Source organism: Haemorhous mexicanus, chromosome 23, assembly GCF_027477595.1.
Source record: "Haemorhous mexicanus isolate bHaeMex1 chromosome 23, bHaeMex1.pri, whole genome shotgun sequence".
In the NCBI taxonomy this organism is placed as follows: Eukaryota; Metazoa; Chordata; class Aves; order Passeriformes; family Fringillidae; genus Haemorhous; species Haemorhous mexicanus.
Genome location: NC_082363.1, coordinates 980,488 through 1,002,446, shown reverse-complemented (window position 1 = coordinate 1,002,446; position 21,959 = coordinate 980,488). Strand labels below are relative to the sequence as shown.

The 21,959-nt window shown below is 49.1% G+C and overlaps 1 protein-coding gene across 4 annotated transcripts in view; it reads right to left on the bottom strand.

Moving 5' to 3' along the window:
• Nucleotides 1–4,714: 4,714 nt before the first annotated feature.
• Nucleotides 4,715–21,959, bottom strand: part of EPHB2 (EPH receptor B2) — a 138,317-nt gene continuing 121,072 nt past the window's right edge. For all 4 annotated transcript variants that reach the window (XM_059866544.1, XM_059866545.1, XM_059866547.1 and 1 more), the window contains exons 14-16: nt 19,265–19,458; nt 18,291–18,446; nt 4,715–15,298 (exon numbers count right to left, since the gene is read on the bottom strand). In XM_059866544.1, coding sequence (XP_059722527.1) covers nt 15,190–15,298; nt 18,291–18,446; nt 19,265–19,458 — 459 coding nt within the window. In that variant the 3' untranslated portion in view covers nt 4,715–15,189. The remainder of the gene's footprint in view (nt 15,299–18,290; nt 18,447–19,264; nt 19,459–21,959) is intronic.

Sequence of the window (21,959 nt, the reverse complement as noted above, 5' to 3'; positions counted from 1 at the left end):
AAGTTTCATCGTGTTTTGCCACCAAAAGTACCCTGGAAAGTAGTTAGAGCTCCTAGAGCTGTTGGAGGAAATCCACGAGCACTTGGTCTGTCTCTGAGCAAAAACATCATGGAAAAGGTGAGCTTGTGGTGGAAATGGCCCAACAAGGAGCCAAGATGCTCCTGGTATTTGGTTTGGCTGCTGAGTGCCCTGAAAGCAAAGAATAAAGGGCAAAGAAACCTTGATGAGAGCAACCAAGTCCTTGATGAGAAGAACTGCGGCTCTCAGTGACTTCTCTTGGTGGCAGGGGGATGACGGTGAGCACAAGATAAAGGGGGGCAGACCCAGAGTGAGCTGGAGAAAACATGAAAATATTGGATGTCAGGAAGGAATTCCTATTCCTGTGAGGGTGGGCAGGCCCTGGCACAGAGTGCCCAGAGCAGCTGTGATGCCCCTGGATCCCTGGCAGTGCCCAGGGCCAGGCTGGGACTGGGGAAGATGTCTCTGCCGTGGCAGGGGTGACACTGGATGGGCTTCAAGGTCCCTTCCCACCCAAAACAGTCTGGGATTCTGTGCAGCAAAAAAAGCATCAAAACTCTGAAAAGAAAATAAGAAAATATACAAGAGGGGAGATAAATATGCAAAGAAGGAACGTTGCAGACAATGGCTAAACTGCCTTAAGAAAAATGCCTTGTATCTAATAATAATTGGAAAATCAACTATTACACAGGGGGCTGCAGACCAGAGAAAACCAAAGAAAGCACAATAGAAGCAGTGCCTCAAAGTATCAGATTTTATACATTTATGACACCAGCACATTCCAAAAAGGCAGACTTTTTTTTTTTTTTTTACAGCTCTAGCACCAGATAAGGGAAAAAACAGGCAGAGGAACACAAACAAGCAGGAAATTGCATGGGAAGTCAACATCAATGCTCTGTGAACGAGCAGAGCTACAAAGGCTTCACCGCATTGTGCTGAGGGAGAAAGCAAACCCAGAGCTAAGCAAAGAGAAATTAAAATTTTCTGCAGAGTCTAAGGCAGTGTAAGACACAAACAGACCAGAAAGGATATTTATCAGCCAAACAACACAGGAATCGTTACTTTCAGCAGTAAATTAAAGGAATGCTGACATGAAATCAGAGAGAAATATTCCATACAAACCCACAGGAGTGAAATGGTTAAGCAAACATAAAATATTCAGTCAGGATGATGCATCTACAGCAAGGGAGAAGTCGTTTCTGCTACCCAGAGCTGCAGCTATTGGTGTAACTTCAAAACCAAGAGTTCCAAAAGGGAACAGATTCACTTCCCTTGAATGAGGCTGTGAAAATCTTGACCTGGCAGGAACTGATGTCACAGAGCATCAATCACAGCAGCTGGGGCACAGGGGGTCTGGGAAACCCACCAGGAGCATTGCTGGGATCTTTCCAGGGAACTGTGGATCTGGGAAAGCACAGAGAGAGTTGCCCAGGGGGGTGGCAGCTGCCCCAGTCCTGGAAGTGTCCAAGGCCAGGCTGGATGGGGCTTGGGACAACCTGGGATACTGGAAGGTGTCTCTGCCCATGACAGGGGGTGGAACAAGATGGGCTTTAAGATCTCTTCCAACCCAAACCAGTCTGGCACTCTCTGATTCCATGGTTATTGCTGATTCCACGTCTCAGCACAGATACCAGGACTGGAGGGATCACTGCTGGCATTGCAGGTGAGAGCAAACATCACCTGATCTCAGTGAAGGAAAGAGGAACTCTGTTGGGAGCACAGGAAAACCACTCCAAGCTTCAGGCTGACCCTCAGGGTGGACTTGGTTATGAAAGGTAAAAGTGACCCCAGCAGTGGCTTCCTACTGGCTGGAGCTGAAGTCTGGCAAATCAAGGCTCTCCTGGGGCAGAAATCTGGGTGCTTAAACTGCAGTTTTGGTGCTCATGACTCAGCCCTTGGGGCCTCAGCTCACATGTGGGTCTCAAGCAGGGATTGCTGAGACCTAGAGCTGGATCCTCTTCAAATTCACTCTTTAGGTCTCTATAACTTCTGGAAATTGCAGCCCTACACTCTCAGGATAGATTCTGATTACACAGCAGTTTCCTCTCAGTGTTTTTCCACCCATTCCCACTGAGTTCTGCCTGAGTTCTACTTGCATCAGTGTGATGGGAGGGAATTCTCAGCTGCTCAGCACTCACTGCTGTGTCTTCCTGGGGTGTAGCAGAGAAGCTTGGGGGGGATTTGGGGCTGCTGTTGGCACTCTTTTCAAAGCAGATCAGTTACTGGGGGAATGGATGGTAGGTGCCAGAACAGCACGGTGCTGCCACCTTCCCTTCCTGGAACAGGAAACACTTACAGCCTGGGAAGTTTAAGTTTTTACATCAGACCCATCCAGCTGAGATTCCTTTTTAAATGGTACTCTGAGATCAAGGAAGCAGTCTGGAAACAGCCCAGGCAAGACCAGTTTCACATTTGGACAGCAGCAAATCCCCTCCCTAATGTCACAGAACCAAGAATCACGGAATCTTCAGAGCTGGGATGGACCCACAAGGACCACAGAGCCCAGCTCCTGATCCTGCACAAGAAGGATTCCAGAGTTCCCATCCTGTGATTCCACCCTGTGCCCAAGAGCTTTGTCCAAACACTCCTTGATCTCTGTGCCAGATATTTTGCCTGTAGCTACAAGATCCATTGCTCTGTTGTTATTACCAGCTTCGAGTACAAGTGTTCCCCTCCCAGAATGTCCTGCAAAGTGTCACTTATCTCAGGTTTGCCAAATGGTTCTGGGCTCAGGAGCCTCCCTGAATTGTTCGCAGGTTCTTTCCCCACTACTGCAGATGGAGGAAGGTGTGCAGGGCCTCACAGCACTGGACATCACAAAGGCACCTCAGAGAGGGAGTGACCAGGTGCTCATGTAGGGCTGGGAGGAGAAACAGGGAGCCGAGAGGGCTCCTGGTCCAACAGGAGAGCCTGGAGGAGCTGCCTGCCCCAGGCCAACCTGGCACCACCACAGCTGGATACGTTGCTTCCTTGGGAAGCATTTCAGGTGTGCCCAGAGAAGTCCCTGGGGGCTGATCCTGACCCCATCATCTGTTCAATAGGTTTCCAGCAGAGATCAGGTCTCACCCCAGATGAAGACAACAATGTTCTGGAGTGGCCAGTAGAGTGGGAGGGAGCTTAAGTTTAATTTAAGGCAATGAATGCCTTTAGTGCCTTCCTAGGCCCTCCTCTGTGCTTGTTCTGCTTGCAGGCTCAGGGTCAATGTCAGGGTGGGCAAACACCAGCTGCACCCACTTCCCACAGCTCAGAACGACCTGGGCCCTCCCAGGGATCCCTTGTCCCCAGTCCTGCTCCTGTGACTTGTACCCCTTGCTGCTCACCAAGGGCTCTTGGGAAGAGCTGTCCCTGCAGGAAATAAGGCTCCCTCCCTCCCTCCCTTCCCAGACACCTTTAGGGCCTTTCCAGGACCCCCTAAAAAGGAAGAACCTATGCCCTGCCCAGCTGGGTGGTGCCAGGACTGGGGCTGGTTCACAACCAGAGAAAAGCCTTGCTGGGCTCACTGGTTTCAGTCCCAGGCTTCCCATCCATCCCTCCTGTTGCCATTTCAGGGCTGTGTGGGCTGGTCCTGAGCAGAGATCAGAGCTGACAGGTTCAGGCTCTGACCCAAAGATCCAGTAGGGCCCCCAGCTCCAGCTCTGCAGAAATATTTGCCTCAATTGCAAAATCAAACCCAAGCTTCTCCTGACAAATCCATGCAGAAATTCCTTTTTCCTTTGGAAAAGAAGTAGGAGGGTGACAGAACCAGACACACGGATCTGTGACTATAAAGTAAATTATTGATGTTCTCTTCTTATGAGTCAAACTCTTTATTGCAGCTGAATGCTGGATTATGACAGCCAATGGTCTGTGCAGACTGTTCACTGCATTATTTATATCAATCATCTGAGCTACACCTTGTTCTCTTGATGGGAGCTCTTTCAGGGTTGAAAGATCACTGCAGAGAATAATTTGTGGATAGTAATTAAAATAAAAAGTCAATAATAAATAAAATAATAAGTAAAATATAAAAATAATAAATATAAAATATATAAAATAATTAATAAAATTAATTTCCATAGGACTTGATCCTCTCAAGGATCCTGATTTACAATAATCCCTTATATATGTGATTTTTTTGGGGGGGTTGTTTTGTTTTGGGTTTTTTTTTTTGTTTGTTTTTGTTTTTTGGTTTTTTACACACAAAATTGTCAAGGGATCAAGATTCCCATGAAAACAGCTGTGATTTACTTCCAACACAAAGTTCAAGCTGGGGGTTGGTTGCTTAGACACTGAAATGCCTTGAATTTCCTTCTCTTCTTTACAATTGCTTGTCAATCCATTGGGCATTGATACCTCCATGAATAATGAAGAAAGGAAGATCATCACTGAAATTCTAAGCTAAAACACTCAAACATGTACATATAAATTTGCAGCACATTTTAACTAAAGAACAAGTAAATGACAAAGAGAGTGAGTAATTTATTGCTACACTTGAGGGTTAATTATTCAGATTAAATGGTTTAAGTGGGGTAACAATGGTATCTGTTTATCTTGCAGTCATTTACCAGGCACTAAACAAGTTCTGGGCATGTTTTCTCCCTTTTAAGTAATCAATATCTCTCTTGTTTCTTTACCTTCATATTTACACCCAAGCAGGATTATTAGGAAGGGGAAAAGTTGGATAAAGCACCTAGAAAGGAAAGCCACAAGCAAATGCTTCAAACTTTACAATTCACATTTATTTTGAAAAAATGTTTTGTTAAAAATACTCCTACAAAGGCATTGGAGCAGCAGGTTTCTGTTTCCTTTATAAATACATCTGATTTATTTATTTATTTATTTATTTCTTCTCAGTAACATCGAAAGACATCTGACAAAGCCAGGGAAGCCCTGGGCTGAATGGAAGACACATCCCTGTGTAACAAGGACCTGCACATGATCTCCCCATTCACAATTAAAAAAATACAAATACTGTCATGAAAAGTGTTCTGTTGTCCTCAGGGTCACGGCCAACACACAGAAAGAGCAGGAAGTCAGGGCTGGGGACACCGTGGAGCCCAGCTGATGGATCCTGGCACTGGTGGCAGGGGAGGACAGGATACAGTGCTGACACCCTTGCCTTTGGGTGGCTGAAGGACTCACCCCATTTTCCCATCCCACTCTGCAATTACTTCCAGACCCGTGGCCACGAGGTCAGAGCCTGGCAAAGGCTCCTCTCCCAGCAAACCTTCCAGTGCCATCAGCAGCTCTCCCACAAACCTTCCTGGGAAGGACATTTTCCAACAAATGCTGCCACATCATGTCCTATGGGAGGACCCCATGAGCAGATCACAGGATCTAATGCCCTGATGGACAAGAGAATTCCCTGCCACATCTCCTCCAGTACCTCACTGCCACCTGCCACCTTACTGTCACCCCTCCCTTCCCTCTGGGACCTCCTTGGGATTTGGTATCTGAGCTAGGAAAAGATCTTCCCTGCAAGGAGTCTTCTGGAATGGGAGCATGGACAGCTACCTTGGCTCTTCAGTTCCTCAGAAGCCCATGGGTAGATGTTGGCACAGGAAGGAGGTTTGGATATCTGTGCCAGCTCATCCTGAGAGGAGATCTCTGAGCTCCCAAACTCCTGTTTCCTGCTCCCCAGTGCTCTCAGACCACAGCCTGGGGAAGTGAGAAGGGTCATGCCTTTATTTGGGATGTGCTTGGAAGCACCTGGCTCATTTATCCAGCAAGAACTGGGACTCCTCAGCTCTGGCTTCAGGGGCTGGAACTTAAACCAGGGCCAAAACTTAAACCAGGGCCTCAAAGCACTCCCTGGGTGGACTGAGCTCCCACCAATCCAAACAGCATGGCAGGGAGTGACAGAAGATCAGCAAAGCCCTTCCAAAGCAAACCTGGAAATACAAATTGTGTTCAAGCACTGATGGATGTGCTCCATCTCCTGTGGCAAGAGGCAGGGCTGGAGCCTCTCCCCTGAATGCCCCAGGGAACACTGGCCAGGGATCCTGACACACCAGACCTGCTTTCACACAACCTTCTACTGCTTTACCCAGGAAGATCTATGATGTCAGGTGGATGTTTCCAGAAAGAAAGGGAGGCAAAGGGGGGATTTTTTAATGGGGAGAGATGTAGCTAAGCAGAGGTTCCCTGCAGAGACCTGCTGAGCCAGCTTCAAGGAAGAGAATCCCTGGCCTTGGCCAAACCTGAACAAACCATGCAGCCCTTCCATACTGGGGAGAGGACAGAGGGCAGAGAAGCAGCAGAGAGAGAGAGCTGAAGGTGGAGGACAAGAAATGACAAAGAAAAAAGTGCAACAGTCACCGCCTGAAAAGTGAATGGAGAAGTTGCTGGAGGAGGGCACCCAACAGAAATCTCCAGTGCAGGGGCTGTGGATTCACAAAAGAAGAAGCAGATGCAAGCCCCCATCTCTGATCCTTTATTTCTCCCCCTCCATCTCTAGCAGGATGGCAGGGGATGTGATGTGGGGTCTTGGAGGATCATCGTGAAGAGGTGTGAAGCAAAGCCAGGACCCAGGCAGGAGAAATGGGGGATTCAGGATGACACCCACAGGGATTGTTCTTCTTGTCAGGGCATCCACAGACTTGCAGCTCCTGCTTAGTGTCTACAACTCCCTCACCCTCCAAGGAGGCTTTCCTTCCTTCCCTGCTCAAACCAGGCTTTTCACTGCTCAGATCCCACTGTTGGATGGGACAGGAATGACCACACTTGCCTGTCCCTCTGCCCATGGCTGATCCTGGGCAGGGGGAGCTGGGCTGTTTCACTTGCCTCCACTGCTGAACAGCTTGAAAGAAAACTCTGGAGCTTGCAGGATGGATGGTCAGTGCTTCTACAGACCTGAGGGATCCAGCCACACCTGACAGCCTCACCCTGAGCATGTTCTCACTTCAGAACCCTGGAGGATTTTGGGAACTCCTGCAATCTGAACTTTATTTCTCTGTACTTCTGAGAATGGCCAACATGAAACCCACAGCCCTGAACCTTGGCCACCTCACATGAGGACTGGACTGTCCTTCACTAAAAGCTGGGATATTCCTATGATCCCAATGCTCCTGGGATCCTAGACTCAGAAGCTGGGACTTTTAGAGGAAAAAAGAACCATCAGAGAGCTCATAAACCCATCCATTCCTCCTGGAGACCAGAGCCCAGGTGGGGCCAAGCAAGAAGCACTGGTGCACCAACCTGCCCCTTCCCTGGTCCCCTTCAGCTCACAAGGGTCTGCAAGGGCCAGGAATGCAGTCAGGGACCCTTCAGCTCCAGCCTGGCCCTTCTCCCACATTCCTGGGCTGCTCTGCAGAGGGACAAAAATCCCTGCCTGTGCCAAAGACCTTTTCACTCGTGCCATCAAGGCAGACCAAGCAATAAAGGGTTTTAATGTCTTTTTAATGTCTGGATCTAAGTTGACCCCAGGACATAAAGAACAAATTCATCTTCAGAGCCGTGCCAGCACTCAAAACCAAACCTTGCATTTAATCCCTGCCTGGATCTTGTCCTGGAGCCCTCAACACTCAGTGCCTGCTCTGGGGCCCCTCTGGGATTTCCCTGTACTCTTCCAGCCCAGCCCTGAGTTCCTCCATTGCACCAAGAGCTTTTTGCCCATTTTAGAAGCTTGTCCCAGTCTCTTTTCCTGCATTTTAACCCTTTAGGAAGCTCTGACACATGCATTTGGACTCGTGCTCAGATTGCCAACCAACCAGCAGGTCACAAGGCTGAGCCAGCCAATGCAGAGGGACAAATCTCACTGTCAGAAACCTCTCTAGAGCAGAGGAGGGCAAGGACAGGGATCTCTCATACCCAGCACTCCTACGGTTCTCTGGGTCATGAAAGAAGGTTTGAGGTAAGAATGCTTCCACAGAGAGCTTCTACATCCAACACATGATAGATCACTCAGTCAATCTCTCTTTTTGTGCTTTTCCAGTTGTTCGAGGCACTGATCTCCCACTGCACCTCTGAGCCCCAGGGATGCCTTGGGATACAGAAGAAATTGGGAGGAGGAAGCAAGTGGTTTCTTTTGACATGGGAAGCCCTCTGGCTCCACACAGAAATCCTTCCCCAGAAAGAGTGAAAATGGAAAATCAATGATGCTTGATGGAGTGTTTGGGCTTTTAAGAGATGTAGAATGTGTCAGTCCCAAGAATACAATAGAATAAAAGAATTTCTGCAGGAATCCTGTTATATACCCTGTTCCCCCAGGCATCCATGACCCAGAGAAACTGGAAGAGGTATTTTTGTGTCAAGATTAGTCTTTTAAAAGTTTGTCCAGTCACCTTTTGAATCCCAGAATGTGTTGGGTTGGAAAGGACCTCAAAACTCACCCAGTCCTATCCCCTGCCATGAGCAGGGACATCTTCCACTATCCCAGGTTGTTCCAAGTCCCATCCAGCCTGGCACTGGACACTGCCAGGGATCCAGGGGCAGCCACAGCTTCTCTGGGCAATCTGTGCTGGGGCCTCCCCTCTCTCACAGGGAAGAATTTCTCCCTAAACTCCCATCTAAACTTATCCTCCTTTAGCTTAAAGTCATCTCTCCTTTTCCTATCAATCCATCCAGTGCTGGCTATCCATGTTCCAGCCATGAATTCCACCCTCCAACCACTGTGCTCTGTACCAAGGAATATTCTGCTTTCCTTGCCCTCAAGCTGTTACTGTCAGAAACAGTGACTGCTGCTTTCTCACCTTTCTCACATCCTTTCTGATTTAAGGGCATGAAATTTTTATCATTGTGGTTTACCTCTGCCAAAACCAAGAATCAAAATCTATTTATCTTTTATACTTCCCACAGACTTCTGGCTGTTACAGAAGCCCTGATCTGGCTGCACCTATCTGTATATTTATTTCTTCATTTCAGTGTATCCCTTTTGAGTGAAGGAGAACAAAAGCATCTCCAGCATTTGCAGAGCCAGCACATCAAAAATTCACTGGCACGTGACCTTGTGTGAAGGCTCCTGAATGCCAATATCTGATGGCAATCAGAGATTTCACATTTATTCTCCACCAGCAAAGGCCAAGCCAGGCTGTGGGTTTGCCACACCATCTGTCCCAGACTGGTGATTTTAGCAACCTCCATCTTCCAACCCAGCCCACTCAGCCTGGAGTCAGTGAGCTGGAAGTGCAGACCAAAGGCAATGTGGGGAAAAGGGGGAATCTGACTGCCAGCTTCACCCTCAGGTAGAGTAACACACTTCCCCCAGCTCTTGTGGAATCCTGGGATGGTTTGGGTTGGAAAGGACCTTAAATATCATCTTGTTCCAACTCCCTGCCATAAGCAGGAATCCTCCTTGAACCCCTTCCATTAGTTTTTCATAACACAGCTGTTTGGCTCTTACAGACCAAATTTATTCCTTCCCTCCCAGACTTAGTTGGAATAACCAAAGGATATGGCACGACAGCTGTGCAAGGGCTCCAGACCGACCCCAGAGGTAGAAGCTGAAGCTACAGTTGAGGCAAATGAAGAATTCCTGAAGTTTACTGAAACAAAAGAGCTGGAAATCAACCAAGTGTTTGTTGTTCTTTTCTTCATGAAGGCAAAAACAGAGTTCCTGACAAAAAATGAGGCACGTGAGGCTGAGTGTGGTTTGTTTGCAGGGCTGGCAATGGGGGCACTGGGATGTCCCAAGGAATCAGACAGGGAGACACAGTGGCACTGCTGCTGCACTCCTGCAGAGCTCACAGAGGAATTTCTCGCAGAATTTAAAAAGGAGAAAAAAAGGGAGAGATACTGCGGAATAGGTTTTAAGACAGCAGGAATGCAGATTCAGGAAAAGATTTGTGGGGAGAGAGAACTTCTTGCTTTCAGTCCCAAATTTCTGCAAATAACATTTGTCAGTGGAGTTGGCAGGAGTTTACACAGGGACAGCAAGGAGGTAAATTCCAGAAAATATTTGGAGAGTGCAGGGAGTTTTCTAGGAGAGCAGTGGAAGATTGGAACACATATGGAAGCGAACACAGGCCAAGGTTGTGTCCTGGGAAGGGCAAAGAATTACAAGCAAAGATGTCCTGAACAAGTTTAAATAAAAAAAGCCAAAACATGACAGCAGATAAAAAAGTTGAATCCTGTATGTGAAGAACTTGCAAATACGTAACATTTTTGAGGATGGAAAAAGACCTACATTAAATCAGCCTCGAGTTAGACATGCAGGAAAGAAGATGATTTACATTAAAACAATAAACTCCACTAAACCAAACCAGACAGCAGTGACACTTCCAGGACTCTGTTGTACATCCAAGGCAGTCCCAGATTTATTGCATCATCAGAGGATACAACTGTTAACGATGCAGCAGAGTTCAAGCCCTGACTCCAGGATTCATATAAATCAGCCTGGCAAATAGAACAAGAAGTTTCCTCAGCTGCTCAAACCCTCCACGAGGTTCTCTCTACAGGCCACTTCTAATCCACAGCCTGGGTGATGATTCCTGGGAAAGAACCTTTCCTTCAACCCAGATTCCAAGAACAGCTTCAGGGAGTGTGGGAAAAACCCTGTAGTGCTGCCAGCAGCTGATGCTGATGAAGGTCCCTCAGCTCAGCTCAGGCCAGGAGGGAGCTGCTCTGGGTAGTGCTCAACAGCCAGTGCAGAGAGCAGGATCCTGGTTTGGGGAAAGGGCTCACAGGAGCCAGCACTCCCTGTGTGGCTGATCTTGCAAGGCAAGGATGAAGCTCTGCTGCGTCCCCAGGTCCTCCAGCCCCTGCCCTGCACATGGCTCTCCTTCACCATGAGCTGACCCAGCTGTACCACTGCAGTAGAGCCATGGGATGGATCTCATTCCACCCTGGGATTAGAGCACTAAAGGAACCCTGCAGCAGTGGGGAACCCTGGGACAGCAACGTTTATCTGGCCACATGGAAGCCCAGCATGGGTGGAAGCTGCTGCTTGGCAGTGAGGATGTTATGGAGAGGAGAAGCTCCTCAGCTGCTGAAAGCACAAATCCCCACTAATTCATGAAAGGCAGTTCTGAGGGTTTACTGGGGAGGAGAGCAGATCCTTTAGGGAGGGGATGTGCAGCTCACAGTGCCCTGTTGCCTGTCCCCACAGCCACTAGGACAAGTGATTCCTCATGGCACTGCTGTGTCTTACAGGGCTGTTTTTCCTCTCTTCCTCACAACCCTGGGCTGTAATTCCAGCAAATGGGCTGGTGGCAACAGCTGGAAATGACCCACAAAACAGATTTTAACTTTTTACTGTCCACATATGCTTTTCTTCCTCTGCTCTGCCTGGGGATGCTCTGCAAGATTTGAACTTATCACTGTCCAACCAACTGAGAAATTCCAAGCTGCTCAGCATTCCCATTGAATGTCATCCACAGGCTGATCCTCAGCAGGAAATGGGAAGGGGAGCAGGGAAGGGCTGGGAGGTAGCTTGAAAGGTACAGGGGAAATGTGAAAATTGCAACAAGCTGCCTGCAAATCTCCATGTGATGATTTTTGATACGTACCCACACATGCACACATGCACATGCACAACAGCAATTCACAGTGTCAATGTTAGCAAGTGCCTTTTCCCCTTTTCCCCTTGGAACACGCTGAGTTTTCCATCAGACTCCCATGTTGTAGCAGTACAGTGAAGACACATGAAATAAATACGTTATTGTCACTCCAGTGCCTCTGCCCTCATTCTGCAGCATGTGCCAGAGGCGTTTACAACCAAAGCACTTGACAGGAACTCAGTTCCTCGTGCACCCAGGAGAGCTGAAGGATGCAGAAAACTGCAGGGTTTTCTGGACCATGCCTATTTTGGCCCAGCTCTCCATTAGTCCTACACAGCCAAACACAGATATCACAGCTGTGTCTGGTACAAACAGATGGGAAGGTGTTACTTTTAGTACCACCACCATCACCACCATGTGATTTTTGGTCAGAAGAAGAGACAAGAATCTGCTTTCTCAGTCCTGCAGATGGCTGCCTCAGCTCTGGGGGCTGTGGCATTGGGACCTGTCCTTCACAGTGGGCTGGGTCTGGCAGGTAGATGTGTCTGAAGCAGCCAGCAAGGAGATTCAGTGCATTGAGACAAAATGTCTCCAAATGAAGAAGACCTGAAGTGCCCTTCCAAGGCCTGAGTGGCTCTGTAGGGATGCTGTCTGGGCATTGCTCCTCCTTAGTGTCTGCAGGAATGTAGGGGGTGGCAGAGAACAGTCAGGAATTGTCTGGGGAGGACAACTGAGGGGCATCATGTGCTCCTTCCACATGGCTGCCCCACAGGAATCTGCTGGTGAGTTTTGTAGGCAGAGCTCTCCTGGCAGAGCTCTGGGGCACGAGGTCACTCCTGGCTGTGGCTGGACATTGGTACAGCACCATCCTGCCCTCACCCTGCACTGCCTCAGAGAGCTTCACATGCCTTTGGGGCACAGTGACAACTGCTCCTTGTCAAAGCACAGCAGCCACAATGTGGGACAGACACACCAGGGGAGGCTCCCACACCACACTGGGACTGGGCACACCCTGGAGCTCCTGGTTTCCCTGTGTGCCCTCTGCAAACACTTCCTGTGGTTAAGTCAACTCCAGTGACTTTTTATGTCCTTTCAAAGCTGAGCCCATCACCTGACCAGGAGCAAGTACTTTTTGGATACAAAGGCATTCCAAGTATCCCTTTGGATACACAGGCTAAACCAGGCTGGATTTGGGGCAGAGCTGCCCATCCAGGTACCACCTGCACAGTCCATGCCTACAGCCCACTGCCCCTCGCTCCACACCACTCTGTGCCAGCTGCCAGCCATGCAGGGAGATGCTGGGGCTGTCCCAGGGGATACCCTGTGGGCACTGAGCTCAGGACAGGACCCTGGCACCCAGCACACACCTCCTGCCAGGTTCCCATCACTACAGGCAAGCCCAGAGCTGCAAACCCAGGGCTGGGCTGGATGCAAACACAAACACAACACTGCACTAGAGATTTTGGATTAACAGTGGCTGGAGGGACAATTGAAAAGTCCCTGCTGCTGGAGCACCTAACCCTGGGACAGGGCAAGAGCTCAGGAGAGAAGTCTCACTTGTAGGGGCTGCTCTGATGCCACTTGCAAGGGCTTTGTTGTTGGATCTACTCTGGCAGCAGAAAATGCTAGAAGTATTTCATAAAGGGCCTCATATTTTACAAGCAGTCTGGGAGATGATGTCTGGCCACAGAGGTCTAGACAGCTGGGATTTTCATGCACAGCAGACACACTTCCTCTTGGATTCAGCTCCTGGAAAATACAGCCAGGCAGCTCCCAGTGAACGTGCCTTCAACACTCCTTGCTGCCAAAAACAAGAGGAGGAGCCCAGGAATGACATGCAATGGCAGACAAGGGCTTGTAAACACCAGTCCTGAGGCCATGCCCAGGAGATGGGTGGGAAAATGCCACGTGTTGAATGCTTCAGAGGCTGCAAGGTGGTGTTGGGCACAGAGAACGATACGATTCTCATCTGCACCTCCCTGCGTTCAGCTGGTGGCATTCACACATCCCAAAGACCTGGTCAGTAACTAAAGGATTTTTTTCAGTTATTTACAAACACATTGATTGATTCTTCAGCTTCACCCACAGCATTTTGCCTCTGGAGAGCTGGGATTGGAGTTTTTGCTGTCCCAGGCTCTCTTTGACATGAGGGGCTGAGCCTGAAGCTGCATCACCCAACAAAGGGACAGGGTCCGCAAGGCACAGAGCCCACCTGCACAGCCTGGCACCTGCAGGGACCCATCCCCACCTGGAGATAACACAATCCCCTCTCCAAAATGCTGTGCCACGAGCTCCTCTGAGAGGACTGGGCTTGCCCTGCCTTTCCCATGCACCAATCCAACACCTTTCTCAGCAGCCAGACACTTCCAAAGGGCTCTGAAGCCACCTGTGGAGTCATCATTCTCTCACAAAACTCCTCCACCCTCCCACATTTCCCTCCCAATCCCCCTGTGATGCTGCTCACCCTCAAGTTGAGCTGGTGGCCATTTCACTTTGGCAAACACCTGGAACCTCAAGAGCCACAAACATCTGTCGTGCCACGACCAATTGGAAAGAACAAATAAGCAAACAGGAGGAAATGTGCATATAAAAAACCTTTTTCTCCTGACATATGGTCAATAAGCTGCAATTTTTCCTTCCACAGGGAAGGGATTCAAGTTCTTGGATGATATGATGCTTGGAGATGTCATTTCTTTTTCATTAAAAAAACCAAACCCCCAACCAACCGAAAATTTCCAACCCCAAACTCACAAACTGATGTTAACAAAACAATGTAAAAGGACAAATCTCCCAACAATGACAACCGAAAAATAAAGGTACACGTCAGCATTTGTAATCAAAAACTACTACATACTGTACTTGGGAAGTCTTCTGGGAAAAGATCATTGGCATCTAGAAAGGATATCACTAAAGTCTTGAGCAATGATATGTATGAGACACGATGCCATTGGAGGGTGGATGGACGGACCCTTAGGAAACTGTCACTCACAAAACTGTTCCATGACAGGAGAAAATAAGAGATGTAAAAAGGATTGGTTTTCCCCATCCCCACCCCCCCAGGCGTTACAGATTCCTTCTCATTTGTCGGAAACAGCCTCCTCTAGTCTTAGTTTATTTGTTGTGGTTTCTTTTTTTTTTTTTTTTTTTAAAAAAAAAGTCTTCAGCTTTTGAAGGGAGTCCGTCAGTTTCTGAGATGCACTTGGTTTCACAGCACCAAAGAGCTTCAGCTCTCCCTGTCTGATCTGCTCACAGGGGCTCTGGGGAAGGGCCTGGCTCACGGCATTCCCAGAGCCCACGGGAGGAAGAGATGTGCTTCTCGTGGACTTTCCTTGCATTCCTCTTCCTGGAGAAGCCCCACTGCTCCAGAGGTGCCTGGCTCCAGCTGCAGCAGCCTTGTGCAAGAGGAAACATGAAGCTGCTCTTTTCTCTTCCTTTGGAGACTCCCATTGGTCTTGGAGCCCTTTTCAAGAATGCAATTGCTTTATTATTATTTAAAAATATTTTGTAGTTTGTTCGTTTTTTGTTTTTTTTTCAAAATAGTTGTCTTTTTTTTTGTTCCCTTTTTCCATTGCTTAAATTCTAGAAGCTCTTGGCAACTTCTCATTGTTGAGGACAGGGTGTTCCCTCATGCTGCCGTGATCCTCAGAGCAGCTGCCTGTCTCTGGTCCATGCAGAACACTCAGGAACTGGAGCTTGGACATACAGGGGCAAAGGGGAGCAGGGCCTCGAGGAGGAGGAGCAGGAGGCCAGGCAGCTATCAAACCTCCACAGACTGGATTTGGTTCATCTGTGCTCTCATCACCTGGATACTGTTCAGAATTTTCTTCTGGTGTCCTGCTAAAGTGACCCCAACTCGCAGAATGTCCCTTTGGGAGGAAAGGAAACAAACACAAATATCAGGAGGTATTTTCTCACAGCAGAACAAGATCATAGATGGTATTTAAAATTATCTTTAAGGTCCCTTTCAACCCAAACCATTCTGGGATTCTATGACCCCCTGATTCTATGAGTCCATGAGAATGGTATTTAGAGAGCTGAAGTATCCACAGATTTCTTTCATGAATGCAACAAACAGATGCAAACCTTGTCAAACCTCTACTCTTTCACTTTTTCCTGCTTATTGTCCAATCTTTGCACTTTCTACCCACATGCAGCACCCTCAGAGTCCTGAACCTCAACAGAGAGTGTGGAACAAAATGCCACAGGCTCTGCTCTCTGCTTGTGAGTCAATTTGTCTTAAATTTTTTACCTATGTACTGTTTTGGATTTTGGATTTTCTTTCATTTTGTGACACACTAACCCGTTTTTTCTACCCCTGGAGACACAGGACAGGGATGTGCTGCCCCTCCTCAGTGTAGATCTGACCCCCATATGCAGATGATGCTGTTCTTGATGCTTTTCCTTTGAGCTGATAAAACCATGAAGTGATCAATTTTTGCACTTATCCTTTTGTTAAATCATGGCAATCTCATTTTTGGACAGCTTATATTTTTATAGATTTAGACGTCTGAGAGAAATCAAAGTCATGCCGAGAGCATGAGTGTGGCTCTAAATTGGTCCTGTCTGTGTCTCCAGCTGAGTTTGCTCTCATCTCCCCCTTGGCAAATAAACCTCAGTCATGAAATCTTCAGATCATCTTCTTCCCATCAGGGGATGGGAGGCCACATGACCCAAACCTGACTTGAAGGAATTTCAGGTGCCTTTTGTCCTTAAGTTTAGGGGAAGAGTGGCAAAATCTTTGCCATGTTTGGAGTGGAGGCTATTGGGCAAAGAAGGATAAAGAGGAGCTCCAAAGGGAGGAAAAAAATCTTCACTCATGTCTGATGCCAGAATAAGACTGTGGCTCTGCCCAACTCTGTGATTCTGAGCCTTCTGGCCTGGACATTAAACATTTGATTGGATATTGGGAAGGAATTCTTTGCTCAGAGGGTGGTGAGGCCCTGGCTCTGGTTGCCCAGAGAAGCTGTGGCTGGCCCTTACCTGGAAGTGTCCAAGGCCAGGCTGGATGGGGTTTGGAGCAAGGTGGGATAGTGGAAAGTGTCTTAAAGCCCATGGCTTTAAGATGAGCTTTAAGATCCCTTCCAACTCAAATGGTTCTGTGACTACTGAAAGATAATTCATGTCCCAGGTGTCCCAGCCTGCAGACGAACCAGTGAGAACCCTTTAGAGCAGGTCAATGTTGAGACCATGTGGATTTGGGGAACTGAGTCAGTTTTCAGGAAACATTCACACTTTGCTGGCTCTCCAAATCTGGATGAACCAGCAGCTCCACTGACATTTCTATCAGCTTCTGCAAGGGCCAGTGAGCATCAGAGGGTAGTGTCAAGTCCTGTTACACCACAATTTTCCAAGGAAAAAGGACTTGGACTGTCCTCTCTACTGTACATTCAGCCAAGCAGGTGAGGAATGTGGAATGGAAGTTTGCCAAAATCAGTGGGACATGAGCTGAGGATGCCCTTGGAATTGTGGTGAAAGCTCTTGGAGAGGACTTGAGGGACACGGTAAAGGACTGGGAGAATTGGCATTTAAGTGACACTGAGGATGTCTGTGAAAGAACAGCCAGCATTAGCTGGATTGTCTGCATCCTGCCTGCTGTCAGACATTGCAAATAGCCGAACCCAGGGGTTGATTGTGGTCTGATACCTCTCTTTGATCAAAGTTCTTCCCTACCATTCCAATTTCATGGACTCTCTTTTTGTTGTATCAGCCCAGCCAATATTGTGACAAAATCATCCCCAGGGCCTCGGGATTGCACCACAAATGTCCCAAAACAGTCAGAACTGCCATGGGAACTTCCCAGCAGCAAATAAGAACAAAAAGCCAGAGAAAGTCACAGTGGCTGTTTGAGTGAATGGATTCTGACTCACTGGTAGATTTAAGCATCTGGATTTAAGCACAAATCCAAAAACGTCCCTGGCCACCAGGCTCAGACATCGCAGCCCTTACAGATGGCTCTCATGCTTGGCCCCTTCTGAGGGTTTCTAGAGATACCTGCAGCCAGCCATAACTCTTTCAGCAGAAGCATCAAAGTCACAGCCAGCCCCAAGGTTTCAAAACCCTCCAGAAGTGGGTCTTCAGCTGCCTGATTTCTCTGAAGGGCTTGCTAAGAATCAGGTGCTGATTGTCACTTGTCAATTGTCACTGCAGGATAATTTCTGTAGATGCAGGACATTTTTAATGGATGCAGCACAAACTTGAAACCACCCCCCCACAAGACGATCTTATTGAGGTGTGTGAGGAGATGTGGCAGAGGCTGGAGACAGGCAGGGCAACAGTATGAGAAGCAATGGGAAGAAATGAATGCCCAGAAAGATCCACCAGAACACAAGGAAGAACTTCTTTACTGTGGACGTGGAACTGACTTCCCAGAGAGGGTATGAAATCTCTTTCCACAGACATAATCCTGAGTGAGGAGCTCTAGAAACTGAGCAGGAAGGTTGGACAGCAGGACCTCCAGTGGTTCCTTTCAACTGTAACCACTCTGTGATTCTGCCTTTCTTAGGCAGAACTTTGCACCATGCTTGTCTCCATCAATACATCAGCCATCCAAGAGGAGTGCAGAGTTCAGAGGTGCTCTGGAGAATTGTCTGATGCCAGCCTGAAATCTGTTTGTCCCATGTAGGGGTTTGGACACGCCTCACAGGGGTGTTAATTTTCACAGAGTGGTAGTGGGGAGAGGAATTCTGCAGGTGCAGACAGACACACCGTCTGGAGACTAAATAGAAGTAGCTCCACAAAGCAACAATTCTATAAAAGTAAAACTACATCATATGAAAATAAAATCTAATTCAACACCAATTGTTGCAAAACTGCTGGGACTTTTCCTTGTCCTTTGGGACTCAAAGCCTGGGCACTTACTCTACAGTCATCTGAGATACTACATCAAAGGTGGTGAAACCAGCACTGGCAAAGCTCTCCTTGTACTGGCTCATCTTGATGGCATCCAGCCATTCATCCACAGTGTTGAAGCTGGTGTAATCTGGGATTGTGCGGTCAAGGAGGGGGAGGTTCATCCTGAAACACAGAAATGGGCAGTGACAAACCAAGAGCTGCAAGCACAACTGTTCCTGCATCCTCCAGCAGATGAGGCACAGGATCAGCATCATTCACAGTGCAGACACTGCCCTGTAGTGTGGAATTCCACCCAGAAATCACTGTTCTGCCAGGGAAGGACTGTGCAGAGCATCAGGGAAGCCCTTCTGGATCAGTTCCTGCAGGAGAGGCAGGAGCCATCACAGATGATGGGATGCAGCTTAAAATCCTTGCTGCTCATGGGGAGAAAGGTCACTCTCATATAGGGCCAGTGCTTCCCAAGCTGGTGCAACCCACCCAGCCCAGGGAAACTCCACATTGCCTCAGGGGCTTTATCTGCTCCCAGTGCAGTGGGACTGGAACACCAGAACAATCCCACCACCCCAGAATCCCCATGTACATGAAACCAAAGTGCTCCTCTATGTGCAGAGTGCACTGTCCAAGAGCTGCCTGTGCTCACCAGAGCTGCCCAAGGAGAGGGACCTTGACATCTGCATCCCTGCTCTGTGGATGCCCCAAGCCTGGCAGTGTCCAAGGCCAGCTTGGATGGGGCTTGCAGCAACCTGGGATAGTGGAAGGTGTCCCTGCCCATGGCAGGGGTTGAATGAGGTGGGCTTTAAGGTCTCTTCCACCCCAAATTGTGACTCTATGATCTTTTAATGCTCTCCCTATAAAGGATCAAACAGAGGCCAAGCTCTAAAGTAGCTCCTGAGAGGCGCAGGGATGGTGCCATCAGGACCAGGAGGACACCAGACCTGTTCAGAGGAGCCAAAGGACAAGAGGAGGACAGAGACACATACCCAGAGGAGAGAGGTGCCATGGCTTTCAGGCTGTTTGGATTTCGGATCATTTTATCTAAGGTGTTGACAATTTGCCCAAATTTGGGCCTGTGGTTCCGATCCTTCTGCCAACAGTCAAGCATCAGCTGGTGAAGGGCATTTGGGCAGTCCATGGGTGGTGGCAGCCGATAGTCCTGCTCAATGGCATTTATCACCTGCAGGAAGAGAAAGAGGCATCAGAACAGCTGTGATAAAACCTATTTAATTCAGAATGTGCCTTTTCTTGGATCCTGAGAGTGACTGATATGACTGATCCCGCAGCCTGTACTCACTGCTGCCTTCCCATCTCATCCACACCTCACACGGTAACGAGCAGGTCAGCGCAACTGTGAGGTGTCTTGGGAAGTGCCACCAGCTTTACTCAGCCCTCCAGCCTGGGTGGCTGTCAGGAGCAGTCTCCTGATCTGGGGAAAGGAGCAGCCCTGCTGCCCTGACAGAATGTGTGATCCCACAGCTGCAGGCAGGGGAATCAGAGAGAAGGGATCATGCTTTCCTTGGACATAGCCCAACAGCTTGCTGGGAAAACATCTCCATCCAGAGAAGGGGGGTGAGTTACAGACAGGGAGCCTGTCCCTGTGCTTTCCATCCCCCAGTGGTGTTTTGCACTCCTGACACAAACCAGCTCGTCCAGGTGACAGGGTCGTGCTATGGTGTGGGTGGCTCAGTCAGCACAAACAGCAGGATCTTTCTGCAGGCCTGTGCAAGTGCAAAACACCATGGGGAAGACTCAGACCCCAGGCAGCACAGCCAGGCCCAGGAGAACTTGGTTGCAGTGCGCACAGAAGAGCTGCAGCACACTTTGACAAAGCTACATTGCACCTCCAGGCTCATTCAAAAAGGCTTTGGTCATTCCTTACTGCTCCACACAATCCAGGAAAATGTCTGGCCTTGCAATGTCCACAAGAGCTGGAGCAAGGACTAGAGGATCTTCTGGAATGGAACAAGGGCTGAAGGATCTTCTTCAAGGGGAATTCCACCTCCCTGCCACTCTGCACCTGCAGCTCTCAATCCTCTCCTGGGTGACAAACACTTCTTCCAGGAATATCTGTTCCTCTGACAGGGGCATGTACTGGCAGGATTCTCCTGCCTCCTTGGGCACACACAGCACAGGCACTGAAGGATGAGCAGAAGGAGTCTTGAACACCAGAGATGGGCTTGTGCATGGCAACAAAACCCAGAAGTAAGGACAAAAACCAGAACTGAGGATACTGCAGGAATCAGGAGCAGATCTCGAAATGACGAAGTCTCCATGGGAATGATGGACAAGGGAAGGAAGAGTGCCAGAACCTCCCTCAGGGATCCTGAGGAAGAACCTCCATGTCTCTGGCTATTCTCACCATGGGATCAAGGCTGCCATGGCTTTGTCCAGCCATGTCTTGCACAATTCCAAAGACAGAGATCTTCCTGGTGGGATTCCCTAGGGTTGTGTCCCCATCCTGGGGAAGTCTAGACATACTCATGGTGGTGGACATTTTGTTGAGTAGGGAGACTACACTGAGAAAATTAAGGATACTGGGAATGGGAATGGGAGAGAAGCAGGGGAAGAGCTGGTGGCTGATCCATGCCAAACAATCCAGAGTGTGAGAACGGCACCTGACAGGGCTTGAGACGGTCTTGGCTCCAGGCAGAGAATGGACTGGGAGGTGCTGCAGGCACTGCTGTGTGGCCAAGGTGCTGGGTGACCTGAGACACGGGGCTGGCACTGCTGCTGCCAATATATGCCAGATGAAAGAGCCCTCCCCCAGTTCTGCTGCCCTGGCTGGACATGGTAGTGGCCCCATGGGGCCTGTGAAGGTCTGATCAGAGGTAACTCCTCTACAAATCACTGACAGGAGGGTGGAGCCAGGGAGTGTTGGTCTCTTCTCCCAGGTAACAAGTGGCAGGACTAGAGTAAATGGCCTCAAGTTGTACCAGGGGAAGTTTGGATTGGACAGTAGGGAAAGGGTTGTCAAGCATTGAAACAGGCTGTGCAGGGAAGTGGTAGAATCACCATCCCTGGAAGGCTTCAAAAGGTGTGTGGATGTGGCATTCGGGGACATGTTTAGGGTGAACATGGCAGTGCTACATTGACGGTTGGACCCAATGATCTCAGAGCCTTTTCCAGCCTCAAGGATTTTATGGCTACTGATGTGCTTTGTACAGCTCAGGGAACTTCCCAAGGGGTGCTGAGCCCCAGCCCAGCTTCCTGGGTTCAGGTCTGCCCTGGCCAGCAGCAGGGGAGGCACAGGGTGGGCACCAGCTCCACGCAAACACCAAGCACTCCTCTCTGTTCCCAGCAAGTCCTGCTGCCATCAGTCACATCCAGAGGCAGCCCCAGCTCTCTCCATGTCAGCCTCATCCCAGAGGCAGCCCCAGCTCTCTCCATGTCCTCCCCAGCCACCGCCCCAGGCGCTCACACCCCAGGGTCAGGAGGGTAATCTGCCCTCAATATCCGCCACGCTCCTCCACAGCAGGACCAGCTGTGTTTAAGTGGTGACAGCTTCTAGGGCACCATGTCCTGCGGCATGGAAAGGGAGCAGGGGCTGGGGACAGCGACGTGCAGCGGGAGGTGCCAGGGACAGGCACAGCTCTGCCATCCCTGGCACAGTGAGTGGTACTGCCACAGCAGCGCAGCTGTGGCAGGAGAAACCAGCAAGGGAAGAGCTCCCAGAGAAGT